This window comes from Triticum urartu, chromosome 3A (genome assembly GCF_056163025.1).
Source record: "Triticum urartu cultivar PI428250 chromosome 3A, HENAU_Tu73, whole genome shotgun sequence".
NCBI lineage: Eukaryota > Viridiplantae > Streptophyta > Magnoliopsida > Poales > Poaceae > Triticum > Triticum urartu.
This window is the reverse complement of record NC_141875.1, coordinates 11531414-11558727: the sequence shown is the minus strand read 5'-3', so window position 1 is coordinate 11558727 and position 27314 is coordinate 11531414. Positions and strand designations below refer to the sequence as shown.

The 27314-nt window shown below is 46.8% G+C and overlaps 2 protein-coding genes, 1 non-coding gene and 1 pseudogene across 7 annotated transcripts; 2 read left to right on the top strand and 2 right to left on the bottom strand.

Annotated features, from left to right (window-relative positions):
• Positions 1–4940, bottom strand: LOC125542359 (putative acetyltransferase At3g50280; annotated as a pseudogene). Its single transcript, XR_015617942.1, has 3 exons — positions 4230–4940; positions 1414–1619; positions 1–1302 (listed from the first exon to the last, which is right to left on the bottom strand). The product of XR_015617942.1 is annotated as a putative acetyltransferase At3g50280 (transcript).
• A 3227-nt stretch (positions 4941–8167) lies between these two features.
• Positions 8168–10738, top strand: LOC125542358 (FAM133-like protein). Of its 4 annotated transcripts, none has more exons than XM_048705365.2 (3): positions 8168–8336; positions 8778–8842; positions 9717–10738. In XM_048705365.2, the coding sequence occupies exon 3, from the start codon at positions 9745–9747 to the stop codon at positions 10525–10527; it is 783 nt and encodes a 260-aa protein (XP_048561322.2). In that variant the 5' UTR covers positions 8168–8336; positions 8778–8842; positions 9717–9744; the 3' UTR covers positions 10528–10738. The 4 variants fall into 4 exon arrangements, with proteins under 4 accessions (XP_048561322.2, XP_048561321.2, XP_087402074.1 ...); XM_048705364.2 differs by having other exon boundaries at positions 8169–8336; positions 9683–10738; XM_087545948.1 differs by lacking the exon at positions 8168–8336 and adding an exon at positions 8409–8642.
• Positions 10739–10884: 146 nt separating this feature from the next.
• LOC125529558 (eudesmanediol synthase) lies at positions 10885–14563 on the bottom strand. Its single transcript, XM_087545945.1, has 7 exons — positions 14395–14563; positions 13912–14173; positions 12964–13345; positions 12559–12777; positions 12300–12435; positions 11752–12000; positions 10885–11639 (listed from the first exon to the last, which is right to left on the bottom strand). The coding sequence occupies exons 1-7, from the start codon at positions 14527–14529 to the stop codon at positions 11346–11348; spliced, it is 1677 nt and encodes a 558-aa protein (XP_087402071.1). The 5' UTR covers positions 14530–14563; the 3' UTR covers positions 10885–11345.
• A 10896-nt stretch (positions 14564–25459) lies between these two features.
• LOC147977771 (small nucleolar RNA SNORD34) lies at positions 25460–25544 on the top strand. The gene has a single exon (XR_015600059.1). It is a non-coding gene; the product is annotated as a small nucleolar RNA SNORD34 (small nucleolar RNA).
• Positions 25545–27314: the final 1770 nt, after the last annotated feature.

The window sequence follows — 27314 nt, the reverse complement described above, 5'->3', positions numbered from 1 at the left end:
GGATCACGCTGTGGCCGTGCTCACCGAGCTCATGAACTCGTCGGCGGCGACGAGCCTCGCGAGCACCTCCGGGTTGAGGCACACCTCCAAGGCCATGCTCCCACCGCCGCCCCTACCTTCGAACACCGTCGCCGTCCCGTCCATCTTGTTCGCCGAGCTGCGCCGCACTGCCACCGGCCGGCCCCACCCGAAGTCGTTCCCGTACACGTCGAACCGCGGCGAGTTCCCGAACACGACGTGCACGCGAAGCTAGGGTTACGCGCCCATGACGTGAGCCTGTCCCTCTCGCTCGCCTCGTCGAGCGACGCCACCATTTTGTTCAGCAGCGACGCGGCCCAGCCCAGACCCCTCTCCAGGATCTCGCCGGCCGTGGACGTCGCCTCGGCGCGTGCCACGGCGTTGCCCGCGTAGCCCGCCGGTATGCCGGTCAAGCGGCCCCGGGATCCGACGAGGAGGACGTACGTTGTGCTGTGGTCCGGCGCCAGCCTCCTCGCTCGGCACACCGCGACCACAGGTGCGCCAGCAGGGCCTGCAACGAGGAGATGGTGGCGCTGCCGCTGCCGGATGCCTCGGCGTTCGCCTTCGCTTTGAGCTTCCTTACGCTCTCCGCGGAGAAATGGAGGAAGCAGTCCTGCGGCTCCACTGCCACCGATGATAGGTGCCCGTAGCTGACAATGTCCTCCAGTTTGGCGAATGGCAGAGGGATCGGGACACGGCAGCCGTCAAGGAACCACCTACGGTGCACCGGTAGTGGCGAGGAGATGGCGGCGGCGTCACTCCGACGACGGCTGATCTCGGACCAGGTGTTGAAGAGGTGCCAGAAGGACGTCCCGTCGCCAACACCGTGGTTGAGCGACATGGCGACAAAGACACCGTCAGCGAGCTCGGTGGCCTGCGCGGCCAGGACCGGGTGGGAGCCCGCCACGGCGTCCACGCCGAGCAGCCCGTCGAGCGGGAAGAAGGACCGTACCACCACGGGGGTGTACAGCGGCACGACCACGTCGGCCACGGTGACGCCGGGAGCCACGGCGTGGACGAACTCGGCGCCCTCCATGCTGCAGCGGAGCGAGACGGGGTCACGGAGATGCTCCCACCCTCCCCGCCGGGAGCAACGGCGAGGCGGCCGGCGTAGGGGTAGAAGCGGCCGAGTGCGCGAGCGAAGGACGAGGTGAGGCCTTCGACGACAGGGGCGTGTTGACCATGCTCTCCCGTGGTGGGGGGCTTGGGCAGGAGGACGCCCGTCTGGCAACTTGGGGGGGGGGGGGGGGGGGGGGGGGGGACTGATTTAAGCCTAATATACATCTGAACAAGTGATTATTTGCTATGAAAATGGTGTATTGTGGTGGGTTGGCCCTCCCTGACGAGGCTCAGCAACACTCGGCCCTCCTCATCCTTTTCTCCTGGCTCCGCCACTGGCGACATGTCGATGGTCGTGTCTGGCTCTGACGGCAGCCAAGGCGTCGGCTCCGGCAGGACCATGCGCCGGGACACGATCTGGACGACATGGTTCATCTTGGTTCAGATTGCTCAGTAGCCGGAGTAATGGAGTGCGCGTCGGCAGAGCAGGACTGGTCGGAGCGCATGCACGGCCGTGGTTCCACGTCTTCTTAATAAATAATCTGATCTTTGGAAAAGGATATTTAATTATGGACAGGTCTAAGGAGCGGCCGGCTGCTCCCTGGCGCTCCGGAGCAGCCGGCCGAAAAAGGAAATTTTTGGTCTTTAGTCCCCCTAATAATCTATAAATAGAAATAGTTTGTCCTCTAAATTCATATTAGGAAAAGTAAACACCTGTGATCATGTGTGAACAGGAAAAGTAAATGCAAACCAACCACCTAAACAGTGTGAACGCACTTATTTTGAGCTTTTAAATTTTTAAAAACCCATAACTTTTAAACCCCGCATCAAAATTAAGATTCGTTTTCACCGTTGAATCCCTTGCGACGTGTTCTTCGAAACTAGATCCCGTATAGGTATGTTCCGATGAATTTTTTTGTGCAACTTAGCCTCCGTTTTTGTGCAACTGACTAGCAGTTGATGTGCAACCACCTGACAATAGATGTGCAACTTTTCGCCTACCCCGTGGATGTGTAGTTTTCACTTATAGCACCTCCACCTCCAAACTACCTCCTTCTAGTGAGATGTGCAAATTCGTGTGTTGCTCATGCCAACTGCCTAGTAGTTGATGTGCAACTTTCTCCCCTGCCCGTGGTTGTGCTTTCACTGTTTGCTGCATCGGCCAACTGTTTAGTAGTAGATGTGCAACTTCGGATACTGCCATGGCCAACTGTCTACCAGTGATGTGCAACTTTTCCTCATACCCCGTGAATGTGTAATTTTCCTACTAGCACTAGGTCCAAACCACCCCTCTAGTGGGATGTGCAACTTTTCACTACCCTCATGAATATATAACTTTTCACTACCCTCATGAATATATAACTTTTCACTACCCTCATGAATGTGAAATTTTCACCATCCAACTATTGCTACCTGTGAGATGTGCAACTTCATATGTTGCTCCGGCCAACTGCCTAGCAAACTTTGTACAACTCCATTTGTTGCCTACGCCAACTGAAACTACATATCCACAAGTAAGGAAGGGAAGGAGTTGCACATCGAGTACAAGGAAGTTGGCTCGAACAACAGACTAAGTTGCACATATCGCTAGTAGGGGAGGTGGGGAAGGATGTATCAACTATAAAAAAACTACACATCCAGGAGTAGGGACAAGGGTTGCACATCGATTGAGTAGGGACGAGTGTGGACCTCCGCGATCGCGGTGTGCGACTGTGCCAACACCCCCGCAGCCGCGCGTGTGCTACTATAAGAACGAGAGTGTGCAACTCCATGGTCGTGCATGTGCGACTATGCGGACGAGAGTTAACTCCGCGGTCATGCGTGTGCGACTATACAAACGAGTGTGCAGCTCTGGGGCCATACCTGTGCGACTATACCAACGATAGTGTGCAACTCCGCGGTTGTGCATGAGCTACTATGCCGACGAGTGTGCATCACCGTACTCGTGCGTGTGCGACTATGCCGCCACACGTGTGCAACTCCCGCAGTCGTGCGTGAGCAACTATGTCGAAGAGAGTGTGCACCTCCGTGGTTGCGTGTATGTGAGTATGCTGACGCATGTGTGCATCTTCTTCAGTCATGCGTGTGCGACTACGCGGATGCCAACTCCATGGTCATGTGTGTGCAACAATACGAACGAGAGCATGCAACTCCTGGTCGTGCGTGTACGACTGCGGATGAAAGTGTGCAACTCCACCGTCACACGTGTGTGACTATCCTAACAACAATGTACAACTTTGCGGCCGTGCATGAGCTACCATGCTGATGAGAGTGTGCATCACCGTGGTCGTGCGTATGTGAGTATGCCGACGCACATGTACACCTTTTGCAGTCATGCGTGTGCGTCTACGCGGACGCCAACTCCATGGTCACGTGTGTGCGATAATACAGACTAGAGTGTGCAACTCTGTGACCACACCTATACGACTATGTGGACGAGAGTGTGCAACTCCACGATCACACATATGCAACTATCCTAAAGGCAGTGTGCAACTCCGCAGTGGTGCGTGAGCTACCGTGCCGACGAGGGTGTGCATCACCGTAGTCGTGCATGTGCGACTATGCCATCGAGCGTGTGCAACTCCCGCAAATGTGCATGAGCAATTATACCAACGAGAGTGTGCACCCCACGGTCGTGCGTGTGCAACTATGCCGACACGTGTGTGCACCTCCCATGGTCGTGCGTGTGCAACTATGCCGACACGTGTGTGCACCTCCCGCAGTCGTGTGTGTGCGACTATGCAGACGAGAGTGTGCAACTCAATGGTCGTGCTTGTGCGACTATTCTGACTTGAGTGTGCAAGTCTGTGGTCATGTGTGTTCAACTATGTGGACGTGAGTGTGCAACTCCGTCTTCATACGTGTGCGACAATGCCGATGAAAGTGTGCAATTCCCCAGCCGTGCTTGAGCTACTCCGCCAGCCTGAGTGGGCAAATCCACAATTTGTCACAAATTATATCTATGTATTTAGCAGCAATGGTAGCAGTAGCATATATCCAAAAAAATGTAGATCCAACTAGCAAATCAACATTACTACCTGTATCTACCAACGTGTAGCAGCACTACATCAAGATGTATCTACCACCGAGCCTAGCTTCGATTAAGCCATCATCTACATCTATCTACCAGTTCCACGTTGCCCCCTACTCACCTCGCTTCGATTAAGCGACCACCAGCTTCAGCCTGCAGCATGAGCCAAAGCACCCGCCTCTCATCTTCTTCGCTCAGGCAGCGTAAGAGGCAAGCTACAGAACCAGCATCGCTGGCCTGGGCTCGTTGTTCAACAAGGTTCAAGCATCCAACCCGGATGTGCACTGCGTCACAAGGTTCATCTACACGACGTCGAGCCATCAGCTTCCCGACGGGTTCATGGCGAGGCCGGTGCGTCGCGGTGGCCACCGACAGGTGACAGCGGCGCCTCAGCGCTAGCGAGATGGGTCGACGGTGGCCGGCGCAAGTTGGGGCGGGGGGCGGCCGTGCGAGATGTGGCGGTGGAGGCGGCCGACGCGAGCTGGCGGCGGCGCCGGTGACCGATGCGCAGGGGATGGAGACGATAAGACGAAGTGTGTGGAGGCTGAGGGGATAAGGCAGATGCCAGCCGTGAGGAGGCCCGACCAGGTGGCACCTGACCCACGCGCGCGGCTATTCGAGCGAGATCGTGTGGCCACGATCCGGCCGCTCGCTTCGACTAGAAAGCGCGCGCGCACCAACTAGGTTTTAGGTTTAATTATATATAAATATCGGATACTTGGTTGCTTTCTAATCTTTCACTGTTTGAGCATGAATGGTCTAAACTGAAATCTAACCAAAATCCGAATTTAATACTCCCATCATCTCGAATTATTCGTTTTAAATTTGTCTAGATACGGATATATGAGCAGGGGTTGTACGCATATGCGTAGCATGAACTTCACATTGGGCGAAACATCTTGGCGAGTGTAATGACTTGGCAAGACCCCAAAATACAGGATTTTTAAAGAGTTGTGCATGGATAAAAAAAGTTGTTCGATGTATGCGTGAGCTATTTGTAAGTTGCCTAAAACTGAAATTTTGTGAGTTGACTTCTCGAAGAGAAGGAAGGGAGACGAGGCTGAGTTTCGAGGTCGATTTCTAAAAGAGAAGGAACATAAACATCGTGTTTATGGGCCGTTGAAACTCCCGCAAAGAGCACCCCTCCAACACGCGACACATGCCTTGTGGGCCCCGCACAACTCTCCCTCCACCTTATACCATCTAGAATCCTCTTTCCAACCACATGTCGTATTCCCCGAGAAGCTCCTTTCGTTGTCTTATTGACATGGAGCCGACCAACACCACCTCTGCAAGTTCCCTCTCTGTCACCTCCTCCTCCCATCCCCATGACGGCATTGCCATTCCCCGCGGGAATGTTACAAGAGGTGGAGCCGCGTCGAGCTGGCTGCTTGGTGTTGTCAACGCCGTCGTTGCTAAAGGTGTCTGCAACATGATCCATGTTGCAATTTGTGACTAAAGGCCCATGTGTTCATAACATTATGCAAATTGGAGGTGAATGCCACATGGTCCATGTTGCAAGCATCCATCTGCGACTAGATGAGATGACATGACCCAGATCAATGAGTGCAATATGGTCTATGTTACAAACGAAGAGCGCAATATGGCCTATGTTGCCAACCGCCGGGCCGCACTAAACAGCTGATTGGGTGGATTGTAGCCCGTGAATGCAACAACTCGATGGATCTTTAGTTGGAAACATTCTCGTTCTAGTATACTTTCATGCCGCAACATTCTCCTTGCATGATCATGCTATTGGAATTTGTAGTATTCCGCTTGAATCAACTGGCCAAATATAGCTTGAATTAGCTTCTCATCCCACTATTAATTCATTGGGTTTACAAGGTCGTTCATCTTTGAGGTAAGATTTTGCATCTCTCGGTGTCATCACTTTCTCTGCCCGCACTTGCTGGGATAATGGCATCATCGCAGACATGAAATTGAGTACCATCTCCCACTCTCCCTACATAAGCCCTCCCAAAACATTGTACTCCGGCCAAGAGACTTTGCCACGTTGAGCAAATTCCACGTGGGTAGTATTTGGCACGAAGGACTCCTGCACAAAGTGATACAAGTTCTACCTTCAATCTCCAAACTTGTTACGCCAGCATCGCTAAACCGATACAGTATAAGTCGTAAAAACTCATACCTCCCTTTCCTTTTGGCATGCACGTCTTCCACCGAGCTAGTGATGAGCACATGGGTACATCATACACGACATTTCAGAAATGTGCAAAATTTAGTTGAAAAGAATTACTAAGCCGAATCAAGCAAACACATGCCCAGGTGAACGCTGACTTAAGTTTACCTTGTAACCTTGATGACACAACTATGCTTTCATCCCCATTATTGTTGGTTGAACTTAGGTATAACATGGAAGCGATCCAACAACCAATGAGCTCTTGAAGCAACCGGTTTGGGGGAACAAATTTGGAGGAAACAAATTTCAAGTGAAGCTGATGTTGTCAGTTTTTACCTCTGATGTTTTGGTGTACCACACCCATGTGGTGAAGATACGGGGCTATAGGGGTACATCGACAGAAGCTACATCAAATTATGTTTCCAATGCAAAAAACCTCACATCATTTGGAGTTGTGAGTCAAAAGTTGTAGTCTTTCTCGTGGAAGGTGTCGAGGCTGTCAAGACTTCGCGAATTTCCGAGGAGCTCTCCAACAACTCCCAAAGTTTTCTGCTTATTCACCCAAGAAAGCCATGCAAACCTGCTTACTTTGGAAACCATTTTCACACCTAGCCAAAGGGGGGTTGTCCCTGCTATAAAGCCCCATCTCCCCCATCCTCTAGAAAACCTTTTGTCAAACCATTTAGGTACAAGCTTATGCAGCAAGATTGCTAGAGAGATCCGAGAGATCTTGCTACCTTTGCTCTTGTGAGTTCATTTGGATTCGCGAGAAGGAGCCTCTGGTTCCCCCTAGTTCGTGCTCTACGGTTTCGGCCGTTTTGTGTGGATTAGTCCCGGTTTGTGGTTCTGCGATTGTTCGGACAACGGGTTGGAGTTCTTGTAGCTTCGGTCATCCATCCCCAACGTACGGGTTGCATCCAACCTTGGCAGGTATAAAGCTAGTCATCCCGGCTGCTTGCAGATAGTTATCCCTCCCGATTCGATCCTACGACGTGAAGATCGGGCCATCCTCGGGCGTGAACTTGTTCATAGGGTTCCCACGTATCAGCTAGCTATTGGATTTCTTTACCTCCTAGTGATAGCGATTTTTCCTTCCATTCCCCAATTGACACACACGCACACACGCACACACACACACACACACACTCTCTCTCTCTCACTCTCTCTCTCTTTATTGTCAACCGTCTCCAACGCACGGCACATGCCTTGTGGCCCCTGCACAACTCCCCCTCCACCTTAGGCTGGTTGTAATGGGGAGTATCATATACTAGTATCATGCATATGATACTAGTATATGATACTACCTTCCTAATGCATAGTATCATATATATTAGTATCATGTAGTACTCTATTTATTGCCATGCATGACACAAGGTAGTTTAGCATTTAATATGATACGGTATTATGATATGATACTACACCCTCTTTTTCTTCATTTAATGCTATGACACCTCATCAAAATTGCTTAGTTGACATGCACGATACTACCTATGATACTACCATTACGACCAGCCTTGTGCTCTCTAGAAGCCTCTCCCAACCGCATGTCACCGTCCCTTTCTCGGTCTCATCTTTCTCTCGCGCATCTTCCAAACGACGCCGTCTACGCAAGCTAGCCCCCTCTCCCACGTGACCTATGGTTCATGAAGGCCGGCCCACATGTTTGCAACATTACGCAAGCCAAAGTTGACCACAACATGCCTTTTTTTTGTGTGTGTGCGCGCAAACATCCTGCGCACTGAACGGCAAGCATGACATAGCCTATGTTTCAAATCGTACCGCCGATCGGACGGCTCGTAACGCCAGGTCTTTTCCAGCAGCCAAGACGTGAGCCGACTTGAAACGCGTGAGGACCCACCAGTCAGCCAGCGTGGCACCGTAAACCAACCGCGTCTCCGCCCGCCCATATATCCGCTGGGTCCGTCCCACGGTCCCCCAGCCCAACCCACACCAAACGCCACGGCCAAATCCAAAGCCAAGTCGCACTCCTCCTCTCCTATCCTCTTCCTCGCCGAGGCGGCGACCGGCCAGCGCCGCGACCGCAGCCCCGGACGCTGCCACCGCCACCCCCCGCGCGTCTCCGATTCGGTGAGTCGCGACGCCCCCCCTGTGTTCTTCTGACAAATTCAGCAAGTAGGTCGCTATTTCCTCAGTTTCCGTGGGAAAATTGCAGTCCCTCCCGGCGCCGCAGTAGCTAGGGCTCTAGATCGCGCCGCGCGGGCGTCGCAGGGACCCAGATCCGGACGGGCAGGGTTGAGAGGACGGGCTTTTTTGCGCCCTTTTGGTGTTCGATTTTCGAAACGCCGTTGCCGAAGTTGGTCGCGATTCTACCATGGTTTCGCCGCCGGCCGCGGCTCAGATCTGTCGCCCCTCGTGAATTATTACGTGGTTCTGGTGCGAAATTTCGCGGCCTCGTGAATTTATTGTCTGGAATTGCGGATAGATTAGATTTTCCCTAGAAGAGTCTTTCTGAGAGGATAAGTTACCCTGACCTGAGATTTACCCTGACCGGAATTGTGGTTCTTGCAGGCGAATTTGGGGCTCAGGAAAGAGGAGGAGCGACTTTTCTCTGGTGGTCGGAAATTCAGGACAAGGTAAGAAAGTGTATAATATGCCTGCACCTACCGCAATCATTGGATCTGTTAGTGCTTATGCGTGGCTGAGTCATGCATGCATGCGCTGTACTTCTGGTAGTGCCAGCTGCAGTTGTATTCCCTCTAGCTGCCTGGTGGTGGTCAGCGCTTGCTTGGTTTAGTTTGTTTGAACTGCTGGCAAAAGCCTGGATTGTTGTTCTGTTGATTGATCTGGCGAAAGCTTGAACCTTTAAGCTACTGTTTTGATATTAAGTGGATTACAGGAATCAGTTTGGTACTATTTCTGTGTAGCCTTAGCTTTAAACGAGTCTCACTTTCTTATGGTCACTTGTATTTGCCGATTTCAAGCATTTTCTTCAGGGAAAGAAAATATCACTAGTCCCTTGATTTCTTCCCTTTTACAGTTTGAGAATTGGGATTACATTCGAATTTTAAACTGATGCAACTATGCGTAATAATCAACAGACCTTGTCACATGTGTCAGGTTAATTAGTCAGCAGTATATGTTTTTGGTAGGATCTGAATGGTTAGCGCAGTTTGGAACCTTTAAGCTACTGTTTTGGTGTTAAGCGGATGTCATGTATCAGTTTAGTGCTACTCTGGTGTTAATCTTTTCTTAGACATGCCACACTCTGTAAAGTATTTGTTGGTTGTAAGGATTTAGCTTCACTATGCTTTGAAATGCCTGATATTAGATGTCATTTGGTTGCCAAATATCTTTGTTTCAGTTGTCTAAAGCTATTGCTCTGCTTACTGATTTGATTTACACACTTCTTCTCTAGCTTGCTTGATAATCCTAGATGTTCAGTAAACTAACAGTGTTTTTCTCTCTTCTATGAGATGCACTTCCTTGCATCATTTCACGGCCCTGCAGGTTTTGAGCTTTTGTCTGTTTCGCTGGGATGGATGCCAAGAAGTTCCTGCAGATGGTCGAAGACAAGAAGAAGAGACTCCTCGAGAAGAAGGAAGCCCCACTGAAATGGCAGCAGAAACTGGAAGCGGCAATTAAGGCCACTGAAGAGAAGGAGAAGAAGCTCAAGTCAAAAAAGCACAGGAGGCGAAGCTATTCTTCCTCAGAATCTGACAGTGAATCCGAGAGCGACAGCGATCGGAAACACAGGAAGAGGAAGGACCGCAGAAGGCACAGGAAACATGGCCACTCTGACTCTGATGGTGCCAGGAGGCGCAAGCACAGGTCAAAGAGGAGGAGCTCAGACTCTAGCGATGAGAGCGACAGTGATGAATATGATAGCGAATCTGAAGAAGAGCGCCGAAGGAAGAAGCACTCGCACAGGAGGAAGCATCGCCGTCACTCTTCAAGGTCAGAGTCTGATGCTTCAGATTACAGCAGCGATGATGATGAGCGAAGGTCAACCAGGAAGGACCACACTAGGAGCCGGAGGCGCCGCCACCGATCATCAGACGATGAATCCGAGGACAAGATCAGGTCAAGGCATAGGAAGCGCCACAGATCAAGTGACGAGGACAAGCCATCAGATTCTGACAACCATAAGCGCCACAGGAGCCGCTCTCTGTCCTTGGATGATGGAGCTGCCGGTGAGCCAGACAAGATGAATGATGGCAAGGGGTCTCACAAAAGCAGACACCCCCGCCGCCACCACCATCACCATCATGATCACCATGCCAACTCTGCTGAACCCAGTGACGGGAAGCAACTCGTGTAAGTTGCTAATGCCTCAGAACCTGATTGGCATCTTCACTGGACTCTGTGACGGCAATGTTTGCTTGCCCCAGTTGGCCAGTTGCTGAATGAAGGCGATGTATCTTTCATAATGTTACTGTCTCGGCTCTGCTGCGGCTTTCTGAAGCCTGTACTTGTTGTACCGAAACATTTGGCGAAACCAGATGTTATTTCCAGCGTTTCCTCTGTTGTCATATGTTTGCTTGCTGATTTGGTGGTTAAACATGCCTGTTTCATTTGCTGCAAGTTCACTATTGCATTTTTGTTTGTTGAGCCATACTACGGTGGATCATATGCTGCTATGTCTACACATTTTTTGCGGGATACTAGCTACGCGTACACATTTTTTGTGGGATACAAGCATTCTGTGGCGGTGCAGCAGAGAAGTATGAAACACTATGTTTCAGTTGGGGTTAGAGCTTTTCTGTTTGATTGTTTGAATGCTTGTCATACTCCAAGAAGAACGCCCAAAAACCTTTTGTTGTGGCCTACCTATATCACCTTCATATTGGAAACCTCTACTCAATGTGTATCTGTCATAATCTACCATATGAGCAAGTGATGTAATCGTGACATATCCACACCTACAAACAACCTTTACAAAGAGAACGAAGAGAGTGCAAACAACACATCCTGGTAGTACACAAGAGATGCCTTCAACTGATATCATATAAGTTCAACAGTGCAGCAAAGTGTACTGGTAGTTGCTACACGCTCTCCACATAACTCAGCTTAGCATATCTATATAATGAATAAATGCATAGGTCAATTCAAGATTACGCGTATGTTGCAACCCGTGGCTTAAAGGGGAATGGGGGCGAGGAAAAGCATGGTGACAAGGTCCTTCACATGGCTACCAAAGGTGTAACCGTCCCTACCGCGGAGGTAGATGACCTCGTTCGACCTTGCTATGTTCACCACCAGTTGCGCCGCTGGCAATAACACACGGTCCATCGTCATGCACGCCTGGTTCATCGTCCTCCAACTATCCTCTGTCATGGCGGCAATTGCCGCCACGGCCTCCTCCCCTGTCGTGCCCTTCTCTACCATATAGCACTCCACAATGCTAGCCACGTCCTTCTTGTTCTTCCCCAACTGCATGTACATCGGTGATGTCGGTTGTTATGACAGTACATTCTATCATGTTTTGGTTAATTTTTTGACAGAAATGCAGCATTAATTCACATATGTATAGGAGACGGAGTACCTTGTAAGAGGAGATGTCGTTGAGGAAGCGACCGATCTGTGCACCGGCACGGACTACGTCAGGAACGGCACATGTCCACTCGAATACCTTCTTGGTTGCTATGGCGCCGTAGCCCATGAGGGCCACAAGGTTAAGCATGGGCAAGCCCGAAGACATGACCGACAACTCCTCGTGTTCCTTGAAGGTCGGCCGATGCTTGTCGTTGGACCATTGGGCCTCTTGCATATAATATTCCGCCTGCAGCTGGTACTGCGTACACAACAATTTAGAACACACTATTACCGTGTTGGCTTATTTTACAGTAGTATTTGCTTAATTTAATTTTTCTGAAATCAATTATTGGTCTCACCTATTAACCTTTAAACTATACATATGTTTATTTTACTCCCTAAACGACACTTAAAAGAACTAGAAAGTACAGTTTATGACGTTAAATGAGAGATAAAATTGTTTACGGCAAAACTAAGCCAAGTCCATATATGAGAGAAATGAAAATTCCTCAAGGAACCATTTACATATTAAAATTGGTGCACGTAATTACAACATACCGCCTTTCTTGCATAAGACATGCGGTACTTCTCGTCCGGTTTCAACATATTCTCAAAATCTTTGAAGTTGCTTAGCGTTTTGATGTATGGCATGCGAAGGTATTCAGGTAGAATAGAAACCGCGCTATCGTCCCATCTGTAAGAAAAAAAGATATGTTTGCCTTAATGAGAGATCGAATTAAAGATTGTATTAGAATTATGAAAGGAAAAGATACCTCATACTTTCTTGAAATAATTGAATTACACCCTATGTAAGTACCTCTGCATGGCTTCGGTGAAACTGTGACATTCCTCTAAGGTGGCATGGACATCATAGGTATCGTCAAGAAAAGTCACCAACCCAAACGTCTTGGCGAACATCAATCGTGCGCGTGAGTGTTCCTCCTCAGGGATCATTCCGCAACTCCAAAAGTAGACCTCCACCATACGGTCTCGAGTGTACGGTAGATTCACCGTGTTGTAAAGATCCCTCCACCACCTAGAGAGGTTTATTAGTTAAATTACCAATTAAATGTACACTCACGATCTTATGCATATTTGTTGTGTGCATAGTTTGGTGAAGATCAAAAGGATTTCAATGAAGTGCAAGGTACTAAGATATGCATTGTTTTTTTGCGAAACTAAGATATGCAATTTAATCCCAAAAGCAAAAGAAAAGACTTACAAGGACAGTGCCTTCAGCTCCCTGAGGTGAAGAGACCTCATGAGGTGAGAGTTGAGCCTAGCAAGCTCTAGCAGCGTATTGTCGTGCGTCTCCTCCCGCGCATACTCACCAACGTAATACATGGTCTCTAGCAGCCTGGTGAACCGCGGGAGAGGGTGGTCGAGGGCGCGGGCGACCTGCTCCGCCAACGGCGACCGGAGCTCACCTTTTGCTGCAATGGCCTCGAGCTGGTGTCGTGTGAAGTTGATGACATCGTCGAGGGCCAGGCCATCACCCGGTACCGCCATGTGAGCTGCGTTGTACAAGCTTAGTAGAGCCCTCGGGTCACTGCTCAGGCTTGCCTTGAAGTTGCCCATGCCATCTCTAAAGTTGTCCAAGGCATCTGCACAAAATGTCCGAATTAAATCGAGTTTGGGGATGAAAATTGTTAGAGATGACTAATATTTTTAAGTGATTTTAAGATTGCAGATAGTTCTTTTAAGGGGGTTTACCGAAGCAAGTCTCAAAGTAAAATTCTAAAAGTGTAGTTGTGAAAGTACCATTCGAATATGTGAAGTAAAAGACACCGAATAAGATTAACAGACCAGGGAGGCTAACGGTCAATAAAATATATTTTTCTACAAGATAATCATTAGATGCCTGCAAATAAAATTCAATGAGAGGGTTTTTGCTAGAAACTTTGTTCTGGAAAATGATCTGTTGACTTCACGGTAGAAATTGTACTGGCGATTGAAGGCAAAAGGATGTCGACACTCTTCGACCGAAATTAATAATAAAATTATAGGGGTTTTCCACTTCTAAGTCATATGCTGTTCTGTATAGGTCGTTCAAGTCGCACAGAAAATTTTAGATAGGCCACTATGCAGTTCTGTTGGTTAAACAATCAACACCTAGGCAACGACTTCCAATTTTGTATTGTCTTAAGGGATAATATGATTATTGAACTACCTGTGGACACCCATATCCCATGCTGCCGAAGCAACCGAAACCGAGTCGCGACAACATGAAGGTCATCAGAACCAGCGGACTCATCCGGGTGAACGATCCGGCTTATGGCCGATTCAATCTCTTCGCGGAAGTGGCCATCCACGCCGAGACGCTCAAGTGAGTCCATCAATGTCACCGCCTCGGCCACACTGTCGTCGGAGAACATCGTGCGCACTCGCCCCTTGAGTTCCTCCACCCTCTCCCTCATCCACTCCTCCGACCTCTGCATATATCAACAAGGTACCCACATAGAAACTGATATGCAGGTTTAAATTTTTTTGAAGGATAATATACAAAATTGGAAGTGTCCATAACATATATATAGACAAATCAATTACCCCCAAGATTGTCTTTTTTTTCTTAAACTTGCAATGGAGGTTGGGCAAAATGGAAAACAAGCAGAGGTAGATCTGCACATGGAAGGAGTATATATGTATGCCATGCCTGCGGGTGAGGAGGGTCGTGGGTGATGAAGAAACCGCCCCACTCCGACGCAGCAAAGGCGCCACGGGTTGCAGCGCTACCGGCGTTGATCATCCTCGGCCTGCTCGCAGCATCGTCAGCACTATTCACGGCCATTTGAGTGGTTGCAAGCTTGACGTTGGAACAGTTGTGTCTGAGAACTTGTGATGCATAGGGACGGACCTATATGTCTCTTTTTATAGACTCGCTCAGGAAGGAAAAATGGGGGAGACAGGCCGGCTCATTGTACTAGGTGAAGACCGTCTCTCCGTCTTGTTCTTTGAAAAGAAGTACAAAGCTGATGTGGCATCATGTGCTGCTTATTACAAAATTTGTTAAGAGGCGTCAGTCATGCTGCCCCCAGTTAACATGTGCTATATTGGAGCTTATTTGCTTAGATTTTTCTCTTTGCACTATATATCATACTGTATATTAGGTCCTGGTCCATTTGCTAGAGAGAGAGAGAGAGAATAGAGACGCGAGCTTGCACAAAACTAGCCTGCTTCTGCGGTAGTTGTAGATTAATAAAGTGAAAATAAAATTACTGCAAGCCGGGGTACTAACTAGCCGTTGAAGCTGGAGTATTAACAATCCCTTGTCCTTGTGGTGGGGGAGTTTTAAAGTGACACTACACAGAACAATAAAAAGAATGAGACAGCTAGAACTAGTCGTTGGCAGCATATTTTCATAGAAGAAGCAACCTCATCATCCATGGAGCTTGAGACGCGAAAGCGGGTGGGCAGCATGCACACCCACACATTTTACCAACAGAGTGATCCTCCGTTCTCATGTTCTCTTGAAGTTGTTTCAGTGTGAAGTTTAAGCCATTCATAAGCCCTAAGCCCTAAATGATACTCCCCACATCCGAAGAAGCTTGTCCCTCAAAAGGATGTATCTAGCATCAAGTTAATGCTAGATACGTCCATTTGAAAGACTAACTTGGGACAAGTTTTTCTGAACGGAGGGAGTATCTAAGGTTTAGGGCATCTCCAGCCGTTGGCCCCCCAGGAGGGGCAAAAAATCGCCCCCTGGGGGCGCGCCGGCGCTTAACCGCGCACTGGGGGCGTGATGCCCCCCAGTCGCGGCGCCCACGTTTTTTTTTAAAAATTCAAATACGGCGCAAACACGACTGAAATTTGACGCAAACATCGGCGAGTTCGTTCAAACTTAAACATATTTTACAAAAAGAAGAAAAAAACTTCCGCGGGCTACCCCCGCCGTCTCCCTCGCGGCCCGCCTCGCCGCCTACATGCCGAGGAGGCGGTAGAACCGCGTGTAGTCGCCGCCGCCGTCGTCGTCGTCGTCGTCGCCGGCCCCGCCTGCGCCTCCGACGTCCCTGCTGCATCCCTCCCCCGGTTGGCGCGGCGGGTTGGACGGTCCGGGGGCGTCGTCGTCGTCGTCGCTGTCGAGGACCACGACGCCGTGCTCGTCCTCGCGCCCACGCTTGCGGGCGGCGATCTCCTCCAGGGCCCGGCGGTGCCGGACCATCTCGTCGCGGAGGTAGTCGTCCCGCGCCCACCGCAGGGCGTCCTCGTCGGAGATGCCGCGCCGGGCTATCTCCTCGTACTCCGCGGGGAGGCCGCGCTCCGGCTTGGGCTTGACGAGGACGAAGCGGCCGGTAGGTGGGGAGGCGTTGGCGCCGATGCGGACGCCGGAGCTGCGTGTGCGGGCACTGACCGGCGTGCCCTGGGGCTCCGGCTTGGCGGGGCGGAGGCAGGGCAAGCCGCCGGACGACGAGGAGGACCCCCCGGTCTCCATGCGCCTCGGGGTCCAGGAGCTTCCTCGGCGGCGTGAGAAGGACGGGGGATCGGGGTACTCGAGGCGCAGTGTGTTGCCGCCCTCGATGTACTCGAGGATGGCCTCCAACGTGCGTCCGGGCACGCCCAACCACCGGTGCCGGCCATTGGAGTTGAGCCTGCCGGAGGACACGACGCCGTTGGTGGCCTCGAGCTGCTCGGCGTGACGGCGGCGGAAGTAGGGCTCCCAGAGCGGGCTGTTGGGGACGTACCGTGGCCCTTCCCTCGCCGCCCGCGGCAGAGACGCGCGGATGCGTGTGATCTCCGCACGCCGCGCCGCCCCGGTGGGTGCTGGTGGCACCGGCACGCCGTGGCGCTGATCCTCCACGCGCCGGGCACCCGCATGTCCGGCGGGACCGGGTACCCGGCCTCGTAAAGGAGGCGAGCCTCGTCTTCGTGGAGATGGCGGCGGCCGAAACCGTTCGCCGCCGCGCTGTCACCAGGGAAGTGCTCGGCCACGGGTGGAGACGGCGAGAGAGAGGAGAGGGAGGAACGACGACGGCGAGAGAGAGGAGAGGGAGGGACGACGGCGAGAGAGTGTGATCGCCGAGCACGCCGGTGCGCGTCTTATATAGGCCGAGACGCCGCCCGTACGCGTAGCCGCCGTGTGTACGCGTGGCGGGCGAGGGAGGGCGAGGGACGCGCGTCGTCCGGCCTTCACTGCGCCGCCCGTGAGGCATCAATGACGCAGGCTGACCGGCGCGGCAGCGCGGCAGCTTTGGCATTGATTCGCCGCGGGAAACGAGGCGATGAGGACGACGAAGGGGCGAGAAGAGAGCCGTGTCGCTGACGCGGCGGGCCCGCGGCTTTTTCGCGCCAAAAAAGTTCGCCCGGCGCCCCCGGGCGCCCCCCAGCGCGCCGGGTTCGGCCTGGGTCCGCCGGCGCTGTTTTCGGCTCAGGGCGGCGAAAATCGGGCTCCTGGGGACGCGACTGGGCCGATTTTTCGGCGCCGGCGCAAGAAAAACGCTTGGGGAGGCCTTCCTGGGGGCGCGGTTGGAGATGCCCTTAGGTGTTGGAAATCTAGCTACCGATATCCTATGGAACAATGATCTTGCTACCTAAAAGGCGTATGGAAATTAAGTAACTCCGAGAAATTTGTTTTTGTTATGGCATTGAAACATGGTGGTGAAATTTGTGTCTTTGGACATGACACCTACTCCCTCCGTCCCAAAATTCTTGTCTTAGATTTGTCTAAATATGGATGTATTAAATCATGTTTTAGTATTAGATACATTTATATCTAGACTAATCGAAGACAAGAATTTTGGGACGGAGGGAGTAGCTTCTAAGGATCGGCAGTAGGAAGTAGACGACAGATTGATCACTAGATTAATCAAGAATAAAACTGGATGGCAGCTTCATGTCATTTGGCAATGCCTATCACATTGAGGAATAATCGTGTTCATATGTTAACGGGACGATTATATATGGAGGAATCTTGAAGTGGTTAGAACATGAGCGTCGAGCGATGATATTACTTTGATATATGGTAGATGGTAGTTTAGTGTACAAGTGTGCAGACATACTTACTAGTACCATATACTACTACCAGTAGTTGTTGAGAGATCTGAGAAAATATGTCGGTATACTACTGCCTAGTACTAGTACTTCCTCCGTAAACAAATATAAGACTGTTTAAATCACTACAGAGGAAGTAGTTTATATCTCATTACAGATGAAAACACGCACTTGAACGTTAGAGGCAAGCAACACTAGGCTCGTTGTTTTCTTCTGCTTCACCCAGGCGTCACGTTTCAATTCACCCGTGGAGATGGAGAGAAAGAGAGGCTTCACACGTGCCTTGTCTTCTTCTTGAGCATCCGCTGACTGCCATTTTTCTTCATTTCACCACCATGGAAAAGGGGACGCCTTTAAATAGATAAAGCCCAGTCGATGCAGGTATTTACGGGTGCCAATGAGAGAGCCCATTCTATTCCTCGGTGTCATACAACCTCCTCCATTTCCCCCAGTGCAACTCAGCTTTGGCATCATCATCTACAATCAATTTGTTCACAATTCTATTTGGCGCTTAATACACCGAACACAGGCAAATGCATACGCAGCGCACACGCTTCCTTCGGTAGTTTCTCATTGGGCCGGCCCATCTAAGCGTTTTACGTTCCCAGTTTTGGGAAGTTTCCAGAAGCTTCCAGTCCCTCTTTTCTTTTCTTTTTTCTTTATCTGCCTTTTTCGCAATTTTGATGGGTTTTCATATTGTTAACCGAATGTTTATATATGGAGGAATCTTGAAGTGGTTAGAACGTGAGCGTGGAGCGATGTTATTACTTTCATATACAGTAGAGGGTAGTTTAGTGCATGCATGTGTGCAGACATACTTACTACCATATACTACTACCAGTAGTAGTCGGGAGATCCGAGAAAATGGAGGGAGACAAAAATATGTTGATATACTACTGCATAGTAGTTTATATCCCATTAGAGCATCTTCAACCGGCCTCCTTAAATTTGTCTTCTCAAATGTTCACGGACGCGTCCGATAACTATCCGGACGTGGATATGTATCCACGTCCCCTCGTCTCGTCACATGCATATGAAGAGAGAGAGAGAGAGAGAGAGAGAGAGAGAGAGAGAGAGGAGCTTTGAAAAGTGTCCTTCCCACCTTTGATGTGGTGGCACATCATCACCTGACAGAGTCCTTCACCCGTGCACTATGCGGGCAGCCGGATTCTTGGTGTCATGCCCTAATCGAGTGTTCTTCTTCAACATGTGTCTGGGCATTGGCAAATGAGGGTGTGATTGAACATATGATAATGACAAGGGAAGAGAACGCCAAGCTATGGCTGTTCACCATGCATGACACACTTTCGCAGGAGGACTTCATGCAAATTATTGTCATGCTATGGGTGATCTGGCCCGCCCGTCGTAAATCAATTTATGAGCATATGTTCCAACCACCAATGTCAACACACTTATTCATCGATAGTTTTTGTACAAATCTCGAAGTGCTAAGTCCCTCTAAACTTCTTGTCACAAGGTTATTCTAACGGCTGGCGAGACAATGTTGGATCAGACTGCCTCCAGGCTTTACAAAATTCAGTGTTGATGCTACTACAATTTGTGCATGGAGATAGGGGGCGGTTGTAATTATCTGCCGGGACGATCAAGGGAAATTCCTGGGATCTTTGTCAATCACCTGGTCAGGGCTTTCAAAACCAACAACTTTGGAAGCCATAGTTGTCTCTCACCTAGTCGGGGCTTTCGAAATCGACAACTTTTAAAATTCGGGAAGCATTGGCTCTAGTGGACAATCTTTTACTCACAAGGATTCTGGTATCCTCTCACTGTCTCTCAGTTCTAAGGGACTTGGCAGAAAATACAGTTGGATTTCAAGGTGGAATTATAAGGGAGGTGAAGCTTCACACGGATCTCTTCGAGGAATGCAAGTTAACTCACGAAAGTAGATCATGAAATCACAAAGCTGATAGTCTAGCAAAGTTTACTTAATATCTAGATTTAGATAGACATGTCTAGCTAATCAAGCCGCATGACAATGTAATCATTCCTTTGGAACTTGTTGAATAAAGTTCTAGTCCCACTCAAAAACAAAATCTTCCCCGCCTAGCTTAGCTTTCGCATCGGAAAACCATGTTTGATGCGCGTTGCGTCAAGTAGTGGCGGATTCGCACAGGGGCACCCACGGTTGGGCCTGCCGTTTTTCATTTAACTTATCTAAAAATTCATAATTTTTTTATAATTTATAATTTTTTTGCTTCTTTCAAAAAATATTCTAAAATTAAAAGAATTTGGAATTTAAAAAGTTAAAAAAGTTCTCACGTTTTCAAAGCTTGTTCACAAATTCAAAAAAATCCGGAAATTTTGAAAAATGATTTTGTTTTCAAAATTTGTTCGAACTTGAAAAAAAACTGGTTAGGTTTTCAATATTTGCTTGCCGATTAAAAAAATGTTTGGGGCATTTGAATTTTTTTTTGTATTAAAAAAATGGTTCGAGATTCACAGTTTGTTTTCAAGTTTTTAATAATTTGTTCATACTTAGAAAATGTTCACGTTTAGAAAAATATATTTTGTATAAAAATCAAGTTAAAAAGATGTTGAAATCTGTCGCGACTGATAGTTCTTATACCCCGCGCTGCCTATTTAGACACTGAAGGTTAGCAACTACTGTGGCTAGGGACGGGGATCCCCAGTGGGAGGTCCAGTTGCGTGCTGATGGGCTAGTCTAGTCGGGTGAGACTTGTGGGGCGCTCGTATGGGGGAGGCAATGCACACCATATAGGAGGTTGCATGGAAATGGCTTGAAAATAACATCCACTTCATGGGCTTATTAGTAGGGGAGCTCCTATTTGACGCTCTTTGCATCAAATAGTAGGCTGCCGCACATGAGGAGTCTTGCTGGGTCGCCCATGCAAGCTGTAGCACTAGTGGACGCATCGAGCACTCTAGTTCTTGGTTTTACTTTATTTCTTGTGTACTGTAGTGATGTACTACATGCCCATGTACTATGGCGAAATACTGTAAACAGAAAAAGTTAAAACCTTAGAACATTTTGAAACAATGGCATGTTTTAAAAATTCAAAGAGTTTTTTGTACATGAGCATTTTATGATTTTTATAAATTCACGAATAAATTTTGAAATAAATCTCAAAATTTGAAAATATGAACATTTTTTGAGATATCCATGTTTGGAATTTGCGAATAGATTCTGCAAAAGAATATTTTCTAAAATTTCTAATAAATATTATTAAACACGAACAATTTTTCACTTTATGAACATATTTGCAAAATGGGATTTTCTAAAATTACTATTTTTCTAAATTGAATAATACAAGAACATGTTTGTATTTTTGAACAATTTATAAAAATATGAATAATTTTTAAAATTCAAAAAAATATGAAAACACGACCATTTTTTGAAAATATCCAAAATATATTTTGAATTTGTGAATTTTTTTTTAAATTTTTGAATATATTTAAATAAATAAACTATTTTTAAAACAAAATAAAACTAATAAAGCAACAGATGGAAAAAGAAAAAAAAAGGACTGAAACCTTCTGGAAAGTTCCTAAAACTGGTAAAAAACTAGAAGGAAACATCAGGAAGGATTACAAAACCAGTGTGTACGTTAGCTGAAATTGGGCCAACCCTCCCTAGCGCTAGCGTCGCATCGCCTGTGCGAAGCCCCTCCAATTTGTCGCTTAATGCGTCAGAGAGGGTTTTTCCGGGAGCTCCTTTGTGACGCTCTCTTTGTCAGAGAGCCCAGGCTTCGCACAGGGCTCGGCTCACATGGGCCAGCCCATATTACGGTGGCACTTCGCTATGTGGAAAAATGCCAAAAACAAATCAAGCACTAGACGGTGGATTCGAACTCTAGACTTCACAGTTATGCACCTACGCTATATATGCAACGCGGATTTTAAATAAACAAACTACAACGGCAAAATCTGAACTTCTAGAATCGAAACAAGGACCTTTTAGAATATATTTTTAGAAAAATCGAACCAAGGACCTGCTGTTAGTGAACCAAAATAGCTAGCCACTGTAACTCCTAGAAATAGCAACCCAGTGCATATGAACTATAAGTTGTAACATATTTAAATTTTTTAGAAATATTGAAAGTTATTTTCTGTTTGAAAATTTTATATATTTTTTGAAACACGAACATTTTCCGATTTATTAACAAAATTTTCAAAACACATACATCTTGTGAAAACGTGAATATTTTTTTAGTTTGTCAAACATTTCTTGAAAAAAATAAACATAATTGAAAATTGGAACAATTTATCAAATTACAACAATCTTTTAAAAAATAGAAACATTTTCTGAAAAACAGGAACAACATTTGAAAATGCACATTTTTTCAAAATTAAGAAAAACTTATTCGAAACAAAAAAGATTTCCAAAAGTTCCCTAAACATTGTTTGAATTTGAGATCAAAATTTGTAAACATGGACAATTTTTGAATATGTGAACAAATTTGAAATTCACAAACATTTTTGAAACTGTGAATTCATTTTTGAAAACACGAACATTTTTCGGAATTACGAGCAAATTTTTTTCAAAAAACGAGCATGTTTTGAAATTACGAACAATTTTTTCAAAAAAAATTTTCCTTCAAAAAGTCCCTAAGCATTCTTTGAATATGCGGACAAAATTTGGAAACTCGAACATTTTTTGAATATGCGAGCAAATTTGGAAATACTGGAATATTTTAATTTCAGATCATTTTTTGAATTGATCAACAAAATATAAAATGCGAACATTTTTTTCAAATTCCCCAAAAAATCGGAATTTGACAACAAATTTTCGAAAAATTGAACAGTTTATGAATTGACAAATTTTTAAAGGGGGTACTATTTTTTTTGTAAAAGAAGCAAACAAAATTTAAAATTTACCATAGCTAAAAATAAAAATGAATTTCTACTATTTTGGAATTTGTGAACTAACTTTCAGCGCAGGATCATTTCTTACAAAAGGAACAAAATTTTAAAAATACGATCATTTGATGAAAAAGAAAAAAAAAGGGAAAGGAACAAAATGAAAAGAAAAAAGAATAAAAAATAGGAAAAGAAAAAAAAGAAACATAAAAGGAGAAAAACTAGAAAATAATAACAGAAGAAAACAAAAATAGTTCAGGAACCCTAATTCAGAGAAACCAGCTGGGTACCTTCGAGAACGTTCCCAAAACCGGGATCAGAGGTGCCTGTCTTGCTGCTAGGGGGGGGGGGGGGGGGAGTGGGGGGGGTTGCGAAGCAGCGACAATTTGACGCATAATGCGTCAAATAGGAAATCGCGGTTTGTCCTATTAGTAGTGCCAATTGTTTGGTAGGACTTGAGCCTGATCTCTCATAGATTTAGCAGCTGAAGGCCTTGTTTGTTGTTTGATATAGCAGGCTTTCAAGTCACGTCACCACCCACTTTTTTGGTCAAAGGTTGACCAAAAATTCAAATTGTCCAAGAAAAATGATATTTTTCAAATTGTCCATGCCGGCCAATCTGGAAAAGTTTTGCATCCTTTTGAGATTTTGTAAATATGATAGAAATTCCATTTTGGGCTTTTTTAGTTAAAATTCTACCAAATATTCAGAGTGTCCAGAAACAATTCAAAAAACATTCTGTAAAATCATCACCACCACTCTGACCAACCTGGGAAAATTTCACACTTTTTTGACAAATTGGTTCTAAAATATAGTAGAAATTCAATTTCTTCCCCTTTTTACCAAAAAAATCGAAGTGTTCAGGAATATTTGAAACAATTCTGTAAAATCAACACTACCATGCTGAGCAATTTTAGAAAATCGCACTTGTTCTAACAAACAAATTTTAAAATACATTAGATATTCAAATTGATTATTGTACATAATTAACAAATTGCGTTTTTTAAAAATTTGACCAATAAGTGGCTGCTGACATGGAGTGTTGCTCCTCCGCCAATTTGGTCGAATACGTGTCACGTATGCCAAAACCATATTTAGGCAATGGGGGTGCGTAATTTTAAAGAGAATTTGAGAATTGATGGTTGTGATCTTACCGGTATTGGAGCTCGGGATTGTAAATTAAAGTAGGGCGTGAGTTCGGGGTTGGTACATGTACTTCTCTCAATACCAAAGAACAAACAACCTGGTGAAAAATCTGTGTATGCCACATTGCCAGTCCATATATGACAAGCCACAACCATTGTATAAGACAAACCCAATTGAGAAAATGATCGACATTTAAAGACACCAACGCAAGCAACAAAATAGTCTTGACTCCACATTGATGGCATTTTAATTTCTCAATCGGTTGAGCTCTGTATGCTCCAAAAATTTGTAGCCACATAGTCGGAGGGAAGACCTCTAATGCAAAATGCCCGCTCATCCCTCGTGTCGCTGTCCCACAGGGCGACTCGGGCGGCGACCATATCCGCCAGGCCTCGGTCACCCTTTCCGCCCACTTCCCTCCGTCGATGGACACCTTCGGCAAAGCCCGGCCTGGTGATGGCGGCGGCAAGGATTCACCTTATGCTGTTGCTCAGCTTCACTCGCGGGGCCTGTCCGTGGTGGCTGCTTGCCACAAAGCGTTGGAGCGATGATGTTTCTGGAGGGGGTCGGCGGTTTCGAGTGCGGTCAAGGTTAGAGCGGCGCTCCACGGAGCATGGTGGATTGTCATCCTCTTGAATGCGGAGAAGGTTTTGGGGTCTGGTTTTTCTCATAAACTGGATCAACCTTGTAGGGTTCTGGGCCAGGTTTAAAACTCTTGCATTCAGCGCTACGTCAAATGCAGAGCCAAGCAAAAGTATCTCGATGACCATTTCGCCCTTCCTACGTACACGCATGTATATTCGTGGCTAATATTGCGTCGTGTTGAATCCCTAATCAGTTGGCGTTCGCGTGCTATTTGCGTCCCTTTTTTTTTTTGGATTGAAGTAAGGCCGCCATGTTATGCTTGGCCATATACGACCACGCCTTAAACGAGCTTTAGGTAGGTCGGAATCTGCTATCATTTTAGTACGTACGTAGTTTGTTAATCTGGCTCGGCTCACTGACACGGGGTGCTACGTGAGAAGTTTTGATGACTTGCTGATGACTTTTGAAGTGACAGTGAGTCAATGACACTGCTGCTTCGTGCTTCCTTCCTTCCTTTCCATTTGTTCCTTGCCACTCGCGTTTCCTTCTTTCCATCGCTTTCCCGGTTAGCTGGTCAAAAATGGGATGCCTCATCCACCGTAGCCACCAAGCAATTCGAGATCAGGCTACATGTATATATAGCGCCCATCACCTGAGAAGGAAGCTCAGGTGCCATTTGGTAGTGTGCCTCGTTAACTTTGACTGTACTTCTGTTTTCATTTGGATGCTTCTTGACAACGTTTGCAACTAATATCATTCAGTAGCTTATATATACTCTCTTTTGATCCAGCCAATAAAAAGAAACTTGCTTTGGTATTTTTTCTTCTGCATTGCACTATCACTTGTTGCTTAGGATGGTAATAGTACCACAGAGTATCCTATGCTGAGATTCTTCAGCCAACAGTGTAGCTTGTTTACGACATGGCCATGAGCGGCATTTCATTTCTGGATTGTTTATTTTTTTGCTCTTTTCGGTCTCTTTATTTTGTCTTTTATGCACATTGGGAAATACATGCTCCAGTGCTGCTTTGTTTCATGCATGATTTTTAAACTTTGGTTTGATTTGGATTTTGGAATACAGATGGTACACCTCGGCCTACCTTCTTACATATAGAAAGAAAATATTACCGCGGTGCTTGGTTGCTTTTTGGCTTCTGGAGTTGTCTCGTGCCTATGATGAGTTACAACAACTATTGTCGACATCGTCTGACAAATATCTTCATGATAACAATCGCAAAATCTGAGGTTGCGCAGCACTCCAGTATTACCTTTGTTTCTTCTCTGCTAGACCAAGGGTGGCTGTCCCATGGTTTTGTGATGGAGTTTGCTTGTCGATTTTTTGTTTGTATTTCTTGTATTTTGAGGGAGTCCATAGAGAGAGTGGTTGAGTGCGCATTGCATTGTTTTGATAAGTGACTTGGTGGTCTAGTTGAGTAGTTTTAGACCATTTTGTTTTGTTGTGTGCAGGTTGTAAGGAGTGCTGCATCCGTATAATAAGGACGTCCGAGGTTAGGCATAACAAGGTGCCAAAGTTTGGGACTAGGCTTTATTGAACCGAGTGTGAGTAAGCTGGACAAGGATAGATGACATATTTTTGCTCAGGCACTAGTGTGGCCACGGGAACCACATAAGTTGAACGTACACGCTGGAGAAGTCGGCACCGACGTTGGTGTCAGTGGCGGACTCACCATTAGGGCGAGCAGCAATGATCGCCCTAGGGTCTGCGAGCTGTGTACCCGCCTCCTTGCCTATATTTCTTCCTTTTGGTTTAAGTGTCATTTTTTTCTTGCTTAAGCAAGAAAACATGCAGAAGTACCATGGAAGTGGCTCCCCTGACGTACGTCAGTTGTGATGTTGGTCACTGACATGTGGGCCAGCCAGTGCCTCGGGCCCACATGTTAGTGACCAACGTCAGAACTGACGTACGTCAGAGGATACTACTTTGAAGTACCATTGTTGTACATACATGCACTCGAACATAAACAATTTAGCAAAATATATGGTGTGTGTGTGTGTATATGTGTTGGGGTGGGGGAGCCCCCCCCCCCCCCCCCCCCCCTAATTTAACGTGCTTCCGCTAAAAAACTAATTTAAGGTGTTGTTGGGGCTTGGATCCCTAACCCTAACTGAATTAGTTGTCCATGATTTGAAAGTATATTTTCCATCAATAAATTTATTTTTAGGGTGTGTAAGAAATATTTGAATAGTTTCATTTCGCTGTCAGCCGAGTTTCTGTGCATTGGTGCTTTGCCACACCATGGTCATTGATTGAATCTATCCAGGAGTCTCGGCATATTTTGGTGCACACCGACATGTCCCCAAAAAGTATTAATGGGTCCAGGTTCGCTTCTAGATCCGCACTTGACGTTCGTCCTACCAAGGATGGGGTTGTTGGGCCTTTTGCCTTTTTGCGGTTGTCTTTATTGCAACTCTACACCAACATGAGACACAGAAGAGTACAAAACAACAATACAAAATAGGAGGAAAAAAACAAAGATAAGAGATACTCGATTAGTGTGGCTAAAGTCATTCTATTAACAAAGATACATAAAAGTAGTATGTGGGTCTGAATCATGATTGAGCATATATGTCGAGAAGATTAGCTCTTCCTTATAAAAGCTTCACTACATTTACAAATTATTTTGATTTTGCCAATATGTTCCATTTTTAAAGAAATCTCAATCCCTCAGGATATGGCCAGGTTTCAAACATTCATGGAATCTGAATATCTGATTCTATAAGTGCATTCATAGCGGGAATAGCCAGAAAAGAGATATCCGGGTCTTCGACTTCTATTGGGCCTCTGTTGGACAACATTTGGGCGAGATTTAGCTACCCACTACTGTTGGCCCGGTTTACCGGGATGATCCCAATCTAGTACTCCCTCCATTCACAAATAAAAGAGATGTTCTAACTTTTTTGTTTATCGGATGTATATAGACACAGTTTAGTGTGTTTGTTTCCTCATTTCATTTGTGTACGGAGGGAGTATGTCAAAAATTCTTTGTCTGGAAGTTTTTT